The 21,018-nt window shown below is 39.6% G+C and overlaps 1 protein-coding gene across 1 annotated transcript; it reads right to left on the reverse strand.

The window, feature by feature from the left end:
• Positions 1 to 1,320: 1,320 nt before the first annotated feature.
• On the reverse strand, positions 1,321 to 19,987 carry LOC124704180 (calcium-transporting ATPase 3, endoplasmic reticulum-type). The gene is made up of 34 exons (XM_047236418.1): positions 19,917 to 19,987; positions 19,773 to 19,823; positions 19,646 to 19,679; positions 19,181 to 19,198; positions 18,348 to 18,484; positions 18,176 to 18,250; positions 17,413 to 17,458; positions 16,621 to 16,680; positions 16,450 to 16,530; positions 16,121 to 16,206; positions 15,464 to 15,565; positions 15,199 to 15,252; positions 14,065 to 14,166; positions 13,033 to 13,091; positions 11,680 to 11,824; positions 10,957 to 11,064; positions 10,255 to 10,407; positions 10,054 to 10,158; positions 9,098 to 9,294; positions 8,629 to 8,740; positions 8,372 to 8,470; positions 8,147 to 8,292; positions 7,427 to 7,484; positions 7,155 to 7,247; positions 6,920 to 6,970; positions 6,687 to 6,818; positions 6,297 to 6,398; positions 5,450 to 5,504; positions 5,254 to 5,339; positions 3,610 to 3,758; positions 2,178 to 2,283; positions 1,990 to 2,043; positions 1,742 to 1,790; positions 1,321 to 1,633 (listed from the first exon to the last, which is right to left on the reverse strand). Exons 1-34 carry the CDS (start codon positions 19,947 to 19,949, stop codon positions 1,569 to 1,571), a joined length of 3,003 nt encoding a protein of 1,000 aa, XP_047092374.1. The 5' UTR covers positions 19,950 to 19,987; the 3' UTR covers positions 1,321 to 1,568.
• Positions 19,988 to 21,018: the final 1,031 nt, after the last annotated feature.

Below are 21,018 nucleotides of genomic sequence, written 5' to 3' on the forward strand. Positions count from 1 at the left end.
CTGGCTGCTGCGGAAGGGTTCTGGTGGGGTGCCGGGGCGGCTGCCCCGGGCAGCGGCGGTGTGTTGGTGGGCGAGGTGGTCGACGGCATTGGTATGCGGGCTGGCCATGGCTGTCCTGCCGGTGTAGGAGGCCTCGACGGGAGGGGGCTTGCTCCGGGTGAAAGCTCAGCCCGACTAGGTCGGTGCCGGCGATGGCGACGCCCCGAGGCGCCGTTCCCCTTCTTGAAGGCATCGTTGTGGAGCTCCTACCTCTCCTAGCTTCAAGGTTTCGTGCTCTCCGGGTGAAAACCCAAGCTCTTGCCTCGGCCGGAGCGGGCGACGGCGGCGATCTCGTCGCTTCCCTTCTTGGAGGCGTCGTCTTTGGAGCGCATGACCTTCACTCGGCGAGGGTGGCTTGTTTGCCGGGCTGCGTTGCATTGCCGTCTGCGTTGGAGGATGCCGAGGCGGCGGCCTCGGGTAGGTGGCTGTGAGCCGGGGCGGCGGCCCCGGAAGGCGGTGCGGCAACATCTCTATGGTGCGGGGATGTGGCTTGCCACGGCTTGGGTGGCGACCCTGGCCGTGTGGGCGGCAGGGCAGTCGGCTCGGTCTGATGCGTCCTGGTGGGGACGGTCGGACGTTATGCGCGGGCGGCGGCCCCGGATGAGTTGGTGTGATGCCCATGGTCCGCGGCCGTTTGCCCTGTGCAACTTGGGTTGCGGGTGGACGATTCGTGCGGCGTTGCAGCTCGAGAGCGAGCGGTGGTACGCCGGGGCGGCGGCCCCGAAGGTGGTGGTGGTCTTGGTGGACGTGCAGGCACGACGGAGCAGCGGTATGTCGGAGCGGCGGCTCCGAATGTTCGTCGTCTTGGCAGTGTTGAGGACATCGACTTTGTGTCGCGAGGGCGACAAGGTCGTTTTGGCGCAGTTCTGTGAGAGGTTCGTCTTCAGCTATGTTGGAGTGTCCCGTGTCTGCTCCTCCCATAGTAGGTACGGCGTCTTCTCTCCAATTTGGTTGGATGGCAAGCTAGTCTTGGCGAGTGTGTCATCGTCCGCTTGTATTAGTAGTGGGTTTGAGTGGGTTTGTCATTGTGGCGTGGCGAGTGTGGGCTTGGCCCCGTGGTGTCTTTGTATAGTTTTCGCATGGTTTTCTCCTAAAAACTACGCACTTTCTGCTTAATTAATGGATAGGGCAAAGCTTTTGCCTCCGTTTCATTTATAAGCCCAAAATACGAGAGCATTTCAACATAAACAAGTTTGCTATTTATTAGTTGGCTGTGTTTCCTTAGTATCCAGAATGTGAGTTTATGGCCTTATACTATGTAAAAACGGAGGGAAACCCAAAAATAAAAGGTTAAGTTTCCATTACAAGTCTGAACATTCTGACTATGTATAACTCGATCGTACAACATACATCCAAAACTGCTCTCAACTCATCTTTTCATACATTAAAATTATATAGTTCCCTGCTAATCGCTGTTTGACATAATCCATAGAAAGAGGTATACAGATTTTCTACAATTAGCCTAGATCAGTTTTGCCGCAACCAAGGTCGAGCTTCTAGTGTATCAAGCAGTTTGCCGACTCGTAAAATTAATTATCCCGAGCTTCTTTTGGAAGTACTTCACGCCTCCATAACCGTGAAGGGTATCTCCACGCTGAGAATAATAAAATTATCAGCTATGGCTAACTAAAACAATATAACTGGTGAAGCATTTGCAGGAAAACTAAAAGTTTCAAGGAAAATGTGCAGTTAGAGAACATACCTCTAGAGCTTCTTGAGAAAAATTTCAACACCTCATCAATCAAGATTACCTAATAATTATATAAAATTACTTCATCAAATCGTGATGAAGGAAAAGCTAAAACAAATGTCAAGTTCTTAACTAACTAGCCACTGCTTTAAAAACTTAAGTACATGCGGAATTCCTGTGTGCCATTTTCTTATATGTGAAGACTAGATTCACCAGATATTTGAATAACATGGCAAGTCAAGGTTGAAAAAAATACTAACCGGAAATGACAGATAAAGAACAACTTTCCACTCGGCCCAAGATAATGGAGATACCTGCACAAGTAAGCCACCATTTACTAAGACTTCCTGGGGAATTACTATAAGCTTACTATAAAGAGCAAATGACCATATGACTAACTGCATAGTGCGGGTACACAACTGCACAAAAGTGAAGATCGGTGACTTACTGAGAAAAGAGCTGACAGGGGTTCCATATACAAGACTGATATGTGAAGAAGCATTGTCAGAATGATTGACCCAACTAGCCATAGGTTACTCCATGGGTGAATGACACTGTTGAAAGAGAAGTGCAGAAAATCATTTCAGGTTATGTGCTAATTTATATATTCAACATGTGTCCTACATTAAGGATACAGGCCAAAGGGCAGGACAGTGCCACTAGGCCAGAATTAGTAAACAAATATTTTGCAGGTGCCACAAGCTTTTCGGAGCACTACAAACTGTAAAATATCTCAGCCATTAACTGGTGGTTACCAGCCTTACTGCCGGGTGCCAACTAAGGGGCCACCATTTATTTGAAATGTATTGACATCCATCTATATTTCCGCATACATTAATTTCATGCATGCTTCACTTCGTCCATCCAACTTTATAAGGCTCCCTGTATTTTCGAGATTTAACTTTGACCATCAATTAACCAATAATGTATGAGGCATGGGACATAAAAATTACACCATTGGAAACTTCTTCCAAACGTGAATTTGATACTCCCTCCGTTCCAACAAAAGCTGCTCAACTTCTTCTAGATATGGATGTATCTATAACTAAAACGTGTCTATACCTCCGTATCTAGACAAAGTTGAGCAGTTTTTTTAGGGATGGAGGGAGTAGTACATTTGTTGTGATTTTTGTGGCACATAACCCACATTTCATTGGTCAAACTGATGTTCCTACTCAAAATGTGTGGGCGCCTTATAAACTGGGACGGAGAGAGCAATAACTAGTTCATCGTCACCATTTTCACTACTTCTCTACCAACGTAATTATGGGGTCCAAACAAAAACAAGTACTGTAGCATGTTTTGTCTCCATAGTCAATGCATCAATAGATTATGTAATAAGCCACAATGTGACAAGCAAGCTTTCTAGATGGGTTTTGAATGGTTTGTGGGAGAGGAAAAAAATGACGTTTAAGAATACGTAGTAAGCCACAATATAAGGTACACAGGCCACCTAAAATGGAGATTCTCAAATGTAACCTAAGGGAAGAAATAAAATACATGAATTTCTTTTTTACGTTTCAAAATTCAGAGAAATCTATTGGTGTGGCGCCTAAGCAAAGAAATAGCACAAATATATTTCCTTTTTATGTTCCAAATTTAACAGAAACCTATTATATTGGTGTGGCTATTAGCTGGGACATTGGATTGCTAAACAGGTTAAGCATATATCTAGGAATAGGATTACCTTCGACAACTTACTAGAATAATTATAATTGCTGACTCGCAAGTCAATCAAAGAGAAACAGACACAAAAAGAACCAAAATCACTAATGAAAGCTAATTGTTGCCGGCACATTACAACTAGTAGATGGAAGTATGGCTATTGGGTAAACCTTAGGTTCAAAATAGTGATACAGATGAGGGAAGAAGGATCTTACAGGAGAGATTGATTTTCACTTAGGTTATTCAAGGCATTGAACATCTCAACTACAACAAGAACAGTCATTGAAACAGTTGATGGATGACGATCCTCAAAGATGCTGCATGGATAGGAAGTTTGCCTGGTTGAACATGAATCAAAATTGACCTGCGATAGGAAAAGAAAGATATTCAAAAGTTACAGAACCAGTAACGTTTGAATAAGAGACACGATAAGGAACTGCAAACAAGAACAAAGAAGGGATGATAGACAATAAGAAATATTGTCAAGCAGGCATGAAGAGGGAGAGGAAGCATATAGTATTAATGATTTATTTAACGTTTAGTAAATTGAGCTATGCTAATATGCAAGTGAACGACCATTCTGTGGTGGCAAATATCTCGATAACCACAGTGAGATCCAGAGGCAATGTACCATCCTGAAGTCGGATCAAAGTTTGTTCTCTTTAAAATTTTGATCAGTCGATAAACCAGGAGGAACAAACCAAATTCAAAGTACATGCACGACTTTAAAATAAAAGCTACCAAGGAGAAAACCCATTCCTAACAGGCACTGGCTGTGAGCCAGAACGTTTTTATATGGAATATAAGCGATTTTCTTTAATACATGGGTACATCCAAACAACCATATGAATTGGAAATTTGAAACTTCATTATCTGTCCATCCATCGGCCCACCAAAGGGTATATCTTTGTATAAGCTAATTTGAGCATGTTGCCAAGATATGGTCATGGTCAATCCTGAACCATCAACCAGCTGTTTTAATACACATCAGTTCATAATGTTTTCCATTTGACAAGGAAATAATAAGGTTTCTTGGCAAGACTCACTCAAACATGTGGGATCAATATCGCACATGGACTCCATCACCCTACTCACGCCATGGCTCATCTGGAAACACCGCAATGCTTGCGTTTTTTACAGGAGCCGGCCATCGATCTATGGCTTGGTACATGACATCCTAGAGGAGGCAGTACAGTGGGCTAGGGCTGGTGCTAAGGGTCTAAGGGTAGTGTTACCGACGACTTGGGATGTGCACTGATGTCCTAGCTGTAATAAACCCCTGTAACACCTCCTAGGAGGCTTGTAAACTTCTTCTATCTTTTCAATGAAATGAAACGCAAAGAGTCCTTTGCGTTTTCTCGAAAAAAAAATAATGTTTTCCATTTGACAAGGAAATAATAAGGTTTCTTGGCAAGACTCACTCAAACATGTGGGATCAATATCTCCTGGAAAATGCAACCCAATGAGATAGGCAAGCAGTGCCACTGCCAACAGCAGAGACATATGATAATCTAGATGAATATTATTTTAGGTATAAACCTATGAGGTTTATTGTAACGGGTGTGGGTTTTGTACACCCACGCATGGGTGTGGGTGTTTCCGTCACCGTTCATTGTGCTTTGAGATTCGGATAAAAAGAGGAGAGAGAAAGGAATCTTTTCATATACTATGGTGGGCACGAATCTCGAGGAATAAATGAACGGTGACGAAAACACCCACACCCATGCGTGGGTGTACAAAAGTATTATTTTTATTGTAACCCTTATCATGTGCAGGTATTACAGAGCTTTGAGAATCTCCAATAAGGACCAAAAAGTAACAGAGCAAAAACTAGAAAGAATTTCAGATCCCCAACTTACCAACTCAGAGTATGGCAACCTAGGACCATTTTCAGAATAAACAAACCACCAAACGAACCCCGCTATAGTAGCAAGACCAACGTAAGCTGCATAAACAAAACTATTATAAGGAAAAAGATGGAAGCAAGTGTAACAATATTTTTCAAAAGCAGAGCTAACAACAAGTAGATACTACATAGAGGTAGCAAGTGCATACCACCAATGACCAAATAGCGGAAAAAGAGCCATCCACTAACTACAGCTTCGTTCACCTACAATTCAAACATGCAGCAGAAGAGAGCATTTCAATTAATCAGTCTACAAAAGATAAATCATAGCTACCACTTGAACTGGCCCACCTAGTACTGTGTGGTTTCCTTTTAATTACTTTTTGACCAATACCTAGAACTTAAAACCACACAGTAATTAAAAGGAAACAAGTCAACAGTTCTAATGGACGCAACAAGGAACCCAATGTACACATGACATAGAGCATAATGTGCATGCAAAATGAACAGAAAGCGATTTGATGAACTGCAACATCCAGCACTTAGCAATATCCCTGTGCCAAAAGATTTTTACTCGTGAAAAGTGAGGTTTCCATAAGTCCATTATATTGTGGACTTTCTCTATGTCACAGTTGATAGAAGATTCAGAATTTCCATCTCCAGAAAAGCTACATGGTCATAGATGAATTACTCACTATACCAACAGTCAACTGATGAACAACTTTTAACTGAAGTCAGCATACTCATTAAAGTAATGACGGGGATAAACTAAAATGTACATTAGTTTATACAAATAAATTGAACAACAATGCACCAACATGAATTACTCACTATAGATGAATTACTCACTATACCAACAGTCAACTGATGAACAACTTTTAACTGAAGTCATCATACTCATTAAAGTAATGACGGGGATAAACTAAAATGTACATTAGTTTATACAAATAAATTGAACAACAATGCACCAACATGAATATTGAAAAAGTACTAATCACTGTTAATGAATAAGATGGAAAGTTCCCTTTCATCGGATACATTACAATTTTCAGTTACCTTACGGGGCTTAACTGTCATGATGTTGCCATCAGGCTTGTTAAAACCAATTGCAGTTGCAGGCAACCCGTCAGTAACAAGGTTTACCCAGAGTAGCTGGACCTACAAAGTGGTGAGTAGAGAGGTAAACAGATTTTCCATCCAATTAAAAATCAGCAAGCTCCACAAATATGAATGTGATGGATGTTAAGAAAAATTATGTTAGCAAGTACAGTAGTACACAGGGGAGAAAATTTAATGGCAAGGTAAACATGATACATATGACTCTATTTGTTGCCACATTAATTCAAAGCAAAGAATGTGATTGAATACTAGTTACTAATTCAACTAATAACATAAGTTGATGTATCTCATCTCAAGAAGCATAGAACCTAAGGAGTTTTGACTTACAGGTACAAGTGTGTCAGGCATCCCAAGCACTGCAGCCACAAAAATACAAACTACCTCCCCAATATTTGATGAAATCATGTACCGAATAAACTGCTTGGTGTTGTTATAAATGGCCCTCCCCTCTGCAACAGCCTATGAATAAACAATAATCAAATGTTTAAGTACACAAAGAGCATAATAAGATCCAATGGTTATGTATTATTTGTATGTCAATCATGAGAACTTAATCTTACTGCAACAATTGTAGCAAAGTTGTCATCAGCCAATACCATGTCTGAAGCACTCTGAAATAGAAAGGTAAACATATGTTTAGAAAATCCAAAACGACGGTAACAGCAACTTTAAAAAAATGAATAAATGAAATGGCTGAAGATATCGTTAAAAGGAAAAAAAGGCTCAAGATATTTGCTAAAAAAAGCTCAAGATAATGATTACTAATGTCCCTCTTTACTTCAAGAAAAGCAATACCTTTGCAACAGCAGTTCCTGAACCCATTGCTATTCCTATATCTGCTTTCTTCAGAGCAGGTGCATCATTGACGCCATCACCAGTCATTGCAACCTTGCATGTGAAACGAACATGGCTATTGTGTAAACTGGATTATTGCATGAAGAGGGGGAAGTGAAGCATAAATTGCCATAACCAATTACATGGCAATTGAAAATTTATCATAAAGCTACTGAAGCCCAGTGGAGAACTTTATCAACAGGTAGAATTTGTTCATAAATTTAGAAGCTTACCACTTCATTCTGTGATTGCAAGGCTTCAATGAGGATCTTTTTATGAGAAGGTTCCACTCTGCATCATCCAGTAAAACTTCTCAGATACAAAAAGGAAGTCACGAGTACAAAACTGGAAGAGCGGTGATTAAGCCATACATCTGTTGATGGTACAATCATTTTAGGAACTTTTTGTCTGATTTATCACGAAGCCCCATGTAGGCACTTGACACATAGGTACGTTGGCATATATTATGTTCCACACCACTAGGTTGTCATAATTACTATTTCAAATTGTGATTGTCGATGCCATATTATTCTTCTGAGCTATATAAGAAGTAACAATGCACACGATACTAGAACAAATCTAGTAGGAAACACACTAGAAAACTCCTATCTCAGTCACTGGATGAACTTATGACCATTTATAGCAGCACTAGCTGTGTGAATCACTAGAGCTACTTCATCAGCAATGAACTGGGTGACCTGGACAATTAATAGAACATTTTTCATCCAGTAGAATAATGCTCTAGCATTTTGCATTATAAACTTTATGTCCATGGAGCTGATTACAAGAGAAACTGGGATGTCATTAGCCATTCGGCAATGGGGTAGCTAAGTCCTAAATTTTGCTCAAATCATCTGGAGATTTTGAAGGGGGTAATAGCTAAGTCCCCTTCTATCTTTTCAATGAAATGAAACACAAAGGCTTTTTGTGTTTTCTCGAAGAAAAAAAATCACCTGGAGAACAGAACCATCCTTCGCAATGCATTCGCCCTTTCCAAAGGAGGAAGCCCTTCAAATTCTGATGCTGTATATGAATACCCCGTAAAATCATCTAAATGCTCAAAGGCCCCAATTTGCCTACACAGAGATTCTGCAGTGGACTATAATAGCACATATTTATTTTCTCGCCAGTAGCAAAAGATCATCTCAGAGCAATGATAAACCAGTAAGTTCACGAACCTTGTTATCCCCAGTAACAACAATAACACGAATCCCTGCAGACATACAAGACTGGATCGCACTACGAACTTCTTCTCTTGGAGGGTCCAGCATCCCAACCTAAACCAATAGCAAATGAACATATAGTCAATATTAATGTCTACATTATCTTAACTAACATAAATCGATGCCTTACTGCAAAAGCGAAGCACAAAACGAAAAATGTACAAGACTATTAAAATAGTAACAGCAGAACCAGCAGGAGTGACAAAGCATACCAATCCAATAAATGTGAGATTTGCCTCATCGTCATAGGAAAGACTTTGTTGGCCTTCTGGCATTCGTTTTAAAGCTAATGCTAAGCACCGCAGGGTGTCTTTTCCTGCAAAACTGGAATATTCGGAGATTATTAGACATAATCAACTACAAAATTCAATGTAAAAAAGAATTTAAGAGTATATTTGGAAAAATTAACAAAATCATTAGTAATGATAATATTGCCATGTTCTAACTCAGAGGCAGGAATTGATCAAAATTATTGAGGTCAAATGGCGTCAGAAATATATTCAGTTCTATTGTTAAATCTGCCTCTATGAAGTGAGTATTCAACTAATATATTCACATCCATCAAGAAACATACCCACATGAACCTACAAATTAAATATGTGTGCATCTAGCCTTTACACTTTAAGGGGCACCTTCTGAAAACATAATCTCTTGCCGTTTTGGGCTGCAGAGGATGCTAACCTTTGAAATCTAGATTCCAGCTCATTGCGTATGTCCATAGTCAATGGTACAGAAGAACCATCATCATTGCACAATATATGTGTGCATCTGGCCATTACACTTTCAGGGGCACCTTTTGAAAACATAATCTCCTGTCGTTTTCGACTGCAAAGGACGCTCATCATTTTGCGATCTCTGGAAAAGTCTAGAACTGATATCTAAAGAATAAATCAGAAAAAATTTAAAACCATAAGAGCTTTCATACTACAAATCTGAAGAAATGGAATCACAAGATAAACTAAATAAGCCACAGGTTGTCAGAAAATACAGCATACAGAAAATGGTATTTCTCGCAGATAGGAAGTATAGTCAAAGTGTGTGCAAATATTTATCCGTGCCAACTGCAGTTTAACTAAAATAGTGCCTTAAGATGAATAACTTAACACTTAATAGTTACACAAATAGGTACCTAAACAGTTGGAACCTTCCAGTATATCTCCTGATACTTTAAGAATTTTGGAAGTACTTGTGTAGTTGCATAAAGTATCAGAAATGTATTTTTTTAGTAACTAAACAGTATTGCTGCCTGATACAATTAAGGATGGCAATAGTGCAAATGGCATCACAATCCACAAAATCACAAGATAGGTATGCATGTGTCATGTGGGAAACTGTGCATGTTCAGTTCGGAATGAGACTATGCACGATGGAGGATGGAACATCTATTCACCAGAACAGCAATTTCCATACAACAGCTGACCTTACAGTACTTTGTCCAGTTATACAAGGATAATGTTTCTAATGCCTATGTGTGCTAGCAAAATAACTCCACAATGAAGGAAGCTCCGTTGAAAATGGAGTAATGGACAAGGGGAGGGGAGAGGAGTGGAGGGGGATGCCACTCTTAAAAGAACTGCAAATACAAGCCACAGAAAAGAAGAACAATAAATCAATGCAAGCAAGTAGAGGAATATAACCTTTCTGAACTGATTTTCCCAGTAATGGTTGCAGTACGATGCACGCTCATGCTTTGTTAGCATGTTCAGAGCTGAAGGCATTGAATCAAAACCAGGAAGACCAACCTAAGCAATAAAAATTAACATGAAATTGAGATTGACATTTTCTATGAAAGCAATCAAAAATGCACTGGTAAGTCAATTCCATAGCTAACAACTGACCTTCTCCACCAGCACACGCAGAGCAACTTCAGTGGACTCCCCAATTTTCTCATAACATTTTTTATCAGGATTGTACTGTAAAGTGGACTCATTGCAAAGAGCTGAACACATGGCTATATGAAGAAGACATGGGGATTGAGGAGGAAACTCCAGCTGCAGCAAATGAGAATCCCCTCAAAAGTTAATTCCTCAAGCCAAATGGTACATATCAATGTTTGCAGCAGTAACTAAGGGACATCGTGGATCACTCAATAAATAACCCGAAGGGTTCCCCAGTTCCCTTAGTATACTGAAACAGCTGCTCACACGATTAATCCATCTACACTGGCCCTAACACTTGCCTCAATGGGTGTACAGGTGTTGCATAAATCTCAGTCAAAGTTTGCATCCTAACTCAGCCTTTAGAAGGCTATGTCTACTGTTCATATCCTATGAACCATCATAATCTGTTGTTCTACTCTACTGCAAGACACACTGGTAAAGCTGAAGTTAGCAGAGCAATGAGTACAAGACTAGTGAATAGTGATAATCTTGGTCAGATGGCATGGGCTGTACGAGTTGGTATCGTTTAGGAAATGTGTTATCATACTGCAGTCAATAAAGCATAACTTTAAACTGTTAGCCACATGAAATTACAGTGTTTAGGCTGCTGCACTATAATGATCCACAAATTAATGAAAACTGTGAAAAACATCTTTATACCTGCAATTTACTGGCATCATATATAAACCCATCAGGAGCAAATGTTGTTCCACTAATAGAATACTCGTCAGTTATTGGTCTCTGGTGCACAGACCGCACAACGCATACCTGCGATATTAAAAATACTTCTTAGTTATGGGTGAAAATAATATATTGGCCGAAGCGCGAGTGGACAAATGGAGGCCGAGCTACATGTAGCCCTTTATTTTTAAAAAAATCGAAATCATAATTTTAAATTTCAGAAAAATCTGAAAAAAAGTTCCTGGATGTAGCCAATGATGAAATCTACAAAAATGCAAAATCTCAATGTGAAAGTCTTTGTATTTCAGGCTACACAGAAATGAAAAATGTGTGGATCTGAGTATAGTGAATAGTGCACATTTCAAAACTACAAAACTTGCCAGATTTTGTCATTTTTCTGTATCCTAGAATACAAAGAATTTCACATTGAGATTTTGCATGTTCGTAGCATACATCATTGGCTACATCTAGGATTTTTCAGATTTTTTTGAAACTGTAAAATATAATTTTGGATTTTTTTTAATAAAGAGCTGCATGTAGCTCGGCCTCCATTTACAGTTTTTACCGAGTTTAACAGACTTTGACCTTCAATGTATATAGCATTTTAGTAAAACACTACTGCGATTTTATGCCATAATAAAGGAAAATAAAATGAAAAAGGCCACCTAAATGATATTTGATGTTGTAAACTGGAATATTCACCTTAGACACAGACATCATGTTTGTTGTAAGAGTACCAGTTTTGTCACTGCAAATGACTGTTGTGCATCCTAGTGTCTCCACAGAGGGTAAAGACCTGACAATTGCATTCAAGCGAGCCATTCTCTTGGTACCAAGAGCTAAGCACCTATAAGCAAAAACAGATCAATGATATGTTACATTCACTTCAGGAAGGAACAACGCAAACCAATGAACTTGAGCATAAAATGAACAAAAAACTTAAACATCGAGACGGAGGATAGGATTGGTAATGCACAGCATATGTTCTGATGTTTTTAACCGGAGTCATGGCTGACAAGGCTGCACACAACCGATTCTCCCCCTCTCCTCGAAAAGTCAGTCAGGTAGAATTGACTAATTTTGTAGAAAGTGGTAGAAATTGTTCACAGCATATACAAGGAAACGAAATTTGTTAAGTAGCTAATAGAGACAAAGGGATTTCGTTATATTACAATGTACAAACCTCCAAAGCTTAGCTACTTCGCACTTGTTTAAACATGATTTATAAGGTGTGCCCATAGTTGACATGTTTCCGGACTGGTTGGGTCGAGGGACAGGAATGAGGGTTGAGAATCGCCGGGTGGAAAAAATGGGATCGACGAGGACATACATCTCTCAACGGACCTGATCGATCGGCAGAACACGACCCAGAAATTTTGGGACGATAGCAACACCATACGACTGGAGTAGATGGGTCACATCTAGTCATAGCCCACAACAATCTGAGACCCAGTCGGTGTCTGCCCAAACCATGAACCTGTACGTCAACTTGATTTTCCGGCCAGGTTTCCCCAGACATGCCACCGGGCCTGGATGCTTGTCATCGGCTACCTATGGCGCACAAGCTCTCGAGAAAATCATCAGCGTGTCGCCTCCGACCTCCGGCTGCTATGCGGCCATCGGCTGCCTACAGAAGCTGGCGCAGCCGAGACCATTTGGCAGGTTTAGCGAACCTGGTGACTTGGGTCACGTTATGGCCAACGACACGTGTCATCCCGGACCTCGGCCCCAACCCTTGATCAGGGTGGATGATCCTTGGTCAGGGGATGCAGCATCATTCCATGTTTCCGGCTACTATGGGCGTGCCCTACACTCCTTCAAACTTCCGAACTCTCACGCTTCCCATTTTAAGATGACTCCATATCCTGCTTTACTAATAACTGACTGAGAAACATCATAACATAGCAACAAATCATTAATCTAGAAACAATAATTATACCTTGCATTAACTGCTTGAATTTAGATAGTACTTTATATTGATAGTTTAACTGGATCCCATAACAAGATTTACTTGGGACTACTGGAAATCTATAAATTGTATGTATGGAAACTCACGTTGTTACTACAGCTGGGAGACCTTCTGGAATGGCTGCGACAGCAAGGGCAACAGCAACCTATCAAAAGAAAGTGTAAGTGTAGAGCGTGTATATTTTCCGGAAATTAAAGTTGGGCACGATACTTAACAATGGTTAAAGGCAAGCAGTATAACTAGTCACCAAGGTGGAAGTACCAAACTCAACTAATCCCTCCAATTGTAAGTACAGCTCATTCTAGCTTCAGGTACATGAAAGTACCAAGTAATACAGCCCATCACTATTCCATTTTTTCTCTCAGTATGTGGTACAGCTTCATTTAACGGTGATAACGTGAACATTTACTATGCCATGGTATAACTACGACACAAAGGAATGAGTAAATAAGCTTCAGGGTTGTAGAACAATCTATATTTAATGGGAAGTTCATAGGTCATAGGTCTAAAAGCAGTTGGAAGTAGTAGAAACAGAAATGCCTAAATGAAGGTAGACTATTGACAGGTCTGTACTAAAGCATGTAGGTAGGTGGACTTAATGGACATGATTAAACATAATTATACGAACAAGGATCACATTTAAGATTTTAAGTCAGTCAACTTGACATGAAATGAAACCAAATTTGCTAGCATCAACCATATCTAAGCAATCCAGTTACAAGGCATAGACCATACCAGGCAAGATCATGAAATTGCCTGCACACATGACTAAACAATGCCATTCTACACGTGTATGTAAGTGTAGATCACAACAACAAACTAAGGCTAATTTGTGTGGATGTAGCTTCCATGAAAGATGAGGTTTCTCAATAATAATCAAGTCAGAAGACCACCACTACTAGGTCATGCAGATGCAGTCTAGAAAAGAGAACCAACTATACCAAATTCTGCACTTCGTCTTAACACTCAACGACCAAATTTCTGCTGATTGTTTTACAGAAATATTTGTCAACTCTCACGATGTAAAAAGGAGATAATATATAACGGACTGCTGGTCAACCTAAAATGAACGAATGCTAGGAAATATACATTCAAACAGAACAGGAACAGTGATATACCTTAAAATAATGAATGGCACCCCTAAGAAAACCACCATGAGAAGGATCACGGAAATGGCCAATATTTACAACCCAAACAAGAATACAGATCCCTGCTATCACCTGAAAAGAAAAAACATAATCTGATGAAGCCTCAAAGAAGTATCCTGAAACAACAACTGTGATTCACGGCCACAACTTATATGCCATTCATCATTTGTGCCATTGCAATAATTTTCGCATTGTTACATGTAATATATTCATAAGATACACTAATATCACTTGTGTTCAAAGCTTTGTACTGATTAACTTCTAATCTGTGTTAGCGTTTGTTTTAAAATAGACAATTATTCCTCTCTATGACTTTCCGCTAGTCAGTGTAAAAATAGAAAAGCTACATACTCCCTCCATCCCAAAATGCAAGGGGCCTAAGGATTAGTCAAAAGTCAACGTTTTAAAACTTTGACTAAGTTTATACACAATAATATGAACATTTACAATACTGAATCAATATCAATAGATTCATTCTTAATGTGTTCATCCGATATTGTGGATGTAAATATTTTTTACTAAATATTTGGTCAAAGTTAGTAAGATTTGACTTTTGACTAATCCTTAGATGCCTTACATTTTGGGACAGGGGGAGTAAATAAGTAGGAGCAAACTAAAATATTACTGCCTCCTTGCCATAATATAGTGCATGAGTTGTTTTAAAAGTCAAACCTCATCAACTTTGACCCAAGTTTATTGAGAAAAACATCTATATCTACAACACCAAATGGATACCAAATGAAAATATACACCATGATGAATCTAATGGTATTGATTTGGCATTCTAGATGTTGATGATTTTTTCTACATACTTGCTCAAACTTTACATCGTTTGACTTTTAAAAATTCTTATATGCACTACATTTTGGCAAGGAGGGAGTACAATGTTATTGTTATATTACCAGAAAAAAATGGATATAGCAAGCCACTAAGGCCCTTGAACAAAAGGAACCCAATTCAGTTTTTGTTAGTTTTCATTGAGAAGCCTTCAATCCAATAAATGTTTCCATCAATTCGCTTCAGTCATAATATTTCAGGCAATATTTTCCCTTGATTTTGGAAAGAAAACTACTCATATGTATTGAAAACCCCATGGTCAGATACCTTGGCCAAAAAGGTACCAAATTCATCCAGTTTTTTCTTCAGTGGAGTTGCTTCCTGAAAGTGAGTTGGAATGTTGTCAATGCTTAGAATCATCACTATACATAAAGCAGCAGGGTAATGTCACCATTAACCAAAGTTCTAAGAAGAAAAATAATACCAACGCAGCAAAATGCCTAAAGTGACTACATATAATTTGAATGAGAAACATAATTCGTCCATTTTATCATAAAATATGCATAAGAGGGGCAAACCGCCGATTACTTACATCCTCTGTTCTCAGCATCGCATCACGTATACTTCCCATTGCAGTACTAGAACCAACACCAATAACAACAGATCTTGCTCTACCAGCTACAACAACAGTGCCCTGGGAAGCAAAGACAGCAGACAGCATGCAAACCTCAGAACAAGCAACTGGAGGATGGCTGCAATGAGCAAAAGTTCAAAAGAGGATGTGTTCATATAGATGTAATTTAAAATTTGATCCAGGAATTTGAGCAGTTCATAAAGATTTATATAATTACTATATGTGTTAAAATGCTCATTAATAATAAGAAAGGACAAGAGATATCTAGCACCGATTTCAATTATTTGTACAGGTATGAGCAGTGTTTCCGCAGCGAAAAACATGGAGTGCGAACCCAACTGTAAGTGCAACCCTGCAAATATCAAGTACAGGTATGATGGACATTTTTCTGGGTAACCGCCTCACACGGGCTCCAACATTTTCAGTAACATCCAAATCTGATCCATTCATCTCTCATCTAATGGTTCGCATGGGAGTTCATATATTTTCACTTAAAGATGCATGTTTACTTGATTTGTCCCCTACATTTAACACTCAAAAGGACAAATCTATGTAATATACATGATTGTGACTACCAAGATGCAGAGTGCAACAGTTTGCTTCATATACACCTACCGAGAAAAGAATGTTTGTTTTGTCCTGGTAGACAGCATTCATTGCTGAAGTTGAATCGAGCTCTTTAGCCACTGAACAGCTTTCCCCTAGAATAATCCAAAAAATAAACAAACGATTCAGAAACACCAAGTAGAGCTTCTGATAGATTTACAGCATGCATTTAACAGTGTTTAAATTGATAGCTACATTGCCAGAACAATGCATGGATCAAAAAAGACATAAATTATCCATTCTGCATAAAACAACAGTGCCACAATGAATTGCTCATATTAAACTTCAGTTCATATTAGGACGAATAAAAAGATGGCACGGGACAACACTAAGAGTACCTGTCAGAATCGCCTGGTCAACACGCAATTGATGACTTAGCATTTCAACCATTCTCATGTCAGCCGGAACTTTGCAACCAACTTATCCATAAAAAAAGGTATGACCAAGTTACATCAGGAACATACTCAGCATGGTACTAAATGGAAATATTCGGAGGAATTGGACAGTACCTCCCACTTCTACAATATCCCCAGGGACAAGTTCTGTTGCTGGAAGTATAGAAAAGCAACCTACCAAATTGATCATTGACAAGTGCCTCAGCCATATGAATAACCATGATCAAAAGAACATAAGGAATATTTAATAATGAGTCTTTAAAGTGAAGATAAATCAGTCCAATCACAAATATCCTGATAAAACTTCATTTTCACATATACAGATACAAGGACCTTTACGAGATTAAAGGTGATACAAAATAGCACTTCTCAAGCAAGGAAGTATGAATTGAATATGTTGCTCTTAGCCAAAACATTTTTGCTTGAACTCGTTGTCTTCCAAACCAGTTTGATTGCAAAAAAAAGCTAAAAACGAAGCCCAATTCCTACATTGTCGATACATATATATGCGCGTACAAGACGTATGCGCAAACCGAATAACTGCAAGGAACTAAGGTTTGTACAAGAGTCTGCTTAGCATGCTGCTACCACAATACAAGTACAGAATGCACCAAAGCCGCCGATGTTTGCAGGGGAACTTTAATCCAATTGCAGCTTATGTCTCAATGACATGTCAGCTCGTGCCTCCCATGACAGTGCCACAGCAAGTAGATTATTTTGAATTTAAATATTTCAAATGAAATGGTTATATTGCATATGTTAGATTTCAAAACTAAATGAGTAGATGCAAGTATGCAACTCGGTCACAAATTAGCAGAAGTTCAGTCGGAATACAGCAAAAATAAAATTGCACAGAAATATGCTTGCACGATTGAGATGCAACAATCAATTCGAAAAGTTAAGTACCATTGCGCAGTACCGTTGCAACATCAGCTTGATATGCTCGCAATTCCTACAGAGTTTTTTATCAACAGGTCATTATGGATGGTCATCAAAGTTGGCCATTCTGATGCCAATTGTGGTTACATAGTGTAAGATAAAGTTAAGTAACAAGATTAGCAATGCATAGAAAAATAAAAAATAGGACCAAAGAGCCTGCTTCCTATTCCCTACACATGACAGGAAAAACGAACGAACTGTAACATGAGATTTGAGTGGATGGAAATCCAGATGGATCCAATCCTGAGAATCAAACAACCTATAGAGGAAAAAACCTAAGGATTTGAATCCTCCAAAAATCCTGAAATTCCTATGAATCAAATAAGACATTACTGTTGCTCTAAAATATCTGAAACAAGCTACAATGAAGACGAAAACAAGAGAACATAACCAGGATAAACATGGTGTATACACAAATATGCATCCAAGTGATTAGATAACAGTCTTTAAAGCACTTCGAGTTCCAGTTCTACTCAAGTTATATGCTCCCTCCGTTCCCTTTAATTGACTCTAATTTACAAAGTTGTACTAAATTAGAGTCAATTAGAAGGGAACAGAGGGAGTAGATGTTTGAAGGAAAGTGGAAAACAAAAAAGCATAGGGGCAGCCAAAAGATTAAAGGCACTCATAATTTGTCGCAACATGTGCAAAAAAGAAAAACATATCAAACAGCAGTAAAACAGATCTGCAGTACTAGGTACAACAATAGAGCCTTATTTGAAGAAAGAACCTCGAGAGCTTTTTCAGCATTTGTTTCTGTGATCACTCCAACTGCTGCATTTGCTGCTAGTATCATAAATATGACCTATACAAATAAAATCCACCCTGTTAGTTACTGCCTGCATGTGGCACTTCACACATCATTTCCACACAGCATATATCCACCAAACAGTACAACTTACAGAGGGTTCCAAAAATGCTGTTAATCCGGTTTCCCCATTCAGTCGAGCCAAAAGGAAGGATACCACAGCAGCTGCTACCAGTATTTTGACAAGTAAATCATCAAACTGCTTCAAAACTAACTTCCAGAAGGGGGTACCTGGGTCAGAAGTTTCATGTTAACAGATTGAAAGGTACACAAAACTACAATACGGCAGATACCCCTAACACACATACTATTATGCTACTATCCTTAACATTTCGACTGCCTTAACAAGAAAGAATCGTTTTAAGATCAGAATTACCAGACGTACAGTTCAATGATACTCTCATTTTCATAACATAAGTCCAAAATTCCGAAATTGTTGTCCAACTAAATAAGTACTTTGAGAAAATCAAGCATACATCCATTACAATATTTTCGATCTATATTCATATTAAAATTCTAGCTAGTAATATTGGTAACTATCTCTTAGTTTACATGCATCATTTGTTCTTATACATGATGCACTTGGACTTATATTCAGGCAGAGTAGATGATAACAAAAAACAGCACTCGCGGGTATGGCTAGCAGGAAACAACTTATTTGGATTGCGTGCAGTTACGGTATATGTTGACTGTACAATTATGGAATAACATATCAGAGCTATGTCAAGCTTACTAGAAGATAAAATTCTGAATATTTTCTGTAGAGAAGTTTATTGGCCATTTGTGCTCCTATATAATAAAAAAGAAAATGCAATACCAAGTACCAACATTTCTGATGGCAAACAGTTTAAAAAAAGGTATATACAGGTAACATGAAATGTGTTGCAGCACATAAATAAACATTAGAAGTTAGAGCCGATAACTTACTTTCTTCTTGGGGCAGCTCTGAACATAATCCATGCACGATAACAAAGCACAGAACTCGGTTAGAGGCCACAATAATGATAAGAAGAATCAAAGTAGGTGAGCGCAATGCAAAATCGGATGAAAACATAATATGCCTGCCCTCAAAATTGTGTGGAGGTCTCAGTTGAAGGTTTCAAGTTTTACTGAGAAAATAGTAGGTGTCTGAACTAAATTCCAAGTAATGAGAGCTGTACCACTCCAGTTAAATCGGCATTACAGTGAGTTTCAAGTTTCATTCGGGCATTGGAGAAGTTAAAACCTGTGAGTTGTGTCACTGCTATGTCTGTATTAAATCGGTTGTGCTGGATAATCTCAGTGGTTAGAAGGTATATGAGTTTTCTAGAGGTACAAAGAGCTCGTAGAGCAAATTCATGCACGCCACATTTCCTTGTTGAGGAACGCATGGGAGACCACGAAGCTTCTCACCGTTTTTGCCGTAGAGCACCGCATGCTGCTCCACCTGCCGAGACAAAAGCCAGAGACCAAATCAGTCCAACCCAGACCAAAAATCCGCAGCGCGGACGGCGCAGAAGTCAGAAGTCAGAAGCAGCACCTGCGAGTCGGAGAGGCCCTTGGTCCGATCCACGCCGAACGCTTCGAGCACCTGCGAGGACGGGCGGGGCGACCAGATCCGTGAGAGACGGTGGCGGCGGCAGCGAAGGGGGGATCAAGTGGTGGTGTGGGAGCAGTGCCTTACCTCCGCGACGGATTTGGCATAGGCGTCCTCCATGGTCGGCCGGCGCGGGAGCTTGGAGGCGGAGAGGAGGGGTGATCGCGGCGCGGCGGCGGCTGCGGCCTACGGGGAAGGAAGTGGCCGGATTTCTCAGTTCGGGTTTTTGGCTTTGGTGGTGTTTAGCAAGCAACGGTGGGATTTGCGCTCCTCGGTGGACAGGTGGCGATGAGATCTCTTGACTGGAGTTGGTGGTCTGGTCCGGCTCGGCCGCTGGGAACACATGGGACATGGGGAAGTGAAGTGCGAGACAAGTGATGCACGCTTTTGCTTTGCTTGCATTGTCGCCAACCGGTCAAGAACAACTAAAACTGCTCCTATATTTGTGAACTGTGGTTAAATGGTTAGGATGTCAGTGGCATTCTAAGACCATCATGTCTTATAAGCGTGGAATATTCGGCGATGTTTTTGTCGATAGCGAGATCAATATGGTGACTTTGTTAATCTCAATACCTGTTAAACCATTTTATTAGACGCGGTTCGGAGTTGCTTATAGAACAGGATGCATGTGTGCATTTATAGGGGTGGATCTATGTACATATATGTGAGCGTCTTTTGTGTTTCGCAAAAAAAAATTGTCCTCCAAACTTATAAAAGAAATATAACAAACTATCCATCTGGATGTGTAAAAAAGGAAGAAAAAAACTATCCCTCAAAACATGTCAAAATGGAGAAAAAATACTATAAATCTTTTGTTAGTAGAAGCCTTAAATATATATATAATAAAAATAAGGGAAGTGGTTATGGTCTATGAATGAGATCGATCTTCTTCTACACAAAAATAGTACTCTATGTCAATTTGATGGTCATCAAATTAGAACTATCTCACTTTATTCGTTTGCATAATTTCTAAAGTTTAAAATAAAGACCAAGCCAGCCCTTGGTGACAATTTTTTATAGAAGCGGTTCTTAGTGAGAATTCTAAAAATTCGTGTGCCATTGCTACGCTAACCATTGGGTCTCTTCCCCATTCTCAATTTGTGAAGTCTCATTGGGCAACTCGATGTGAACTTAAAAATAAAAATAAGATCTTGAAAATAATTTGTACCACTATGGACAAGTGCTTGTT

Source organism: Lolium rigidum, chromosome 3 (genome assembly GCF_022539505.1).
Source record: "Lolium rigidum isolate FL_2022 chromosome 3, APGP_CSIRO_Lrig_0.1, whole genome shotgun sequence".
In the NCBI taxonomy this organism is placed as follows: Eukaryota; Viridiplantae; Streptophyta; class Magnoliopsida; order Poales; family Poaceae; genus Lolium; species Lolium rigidum.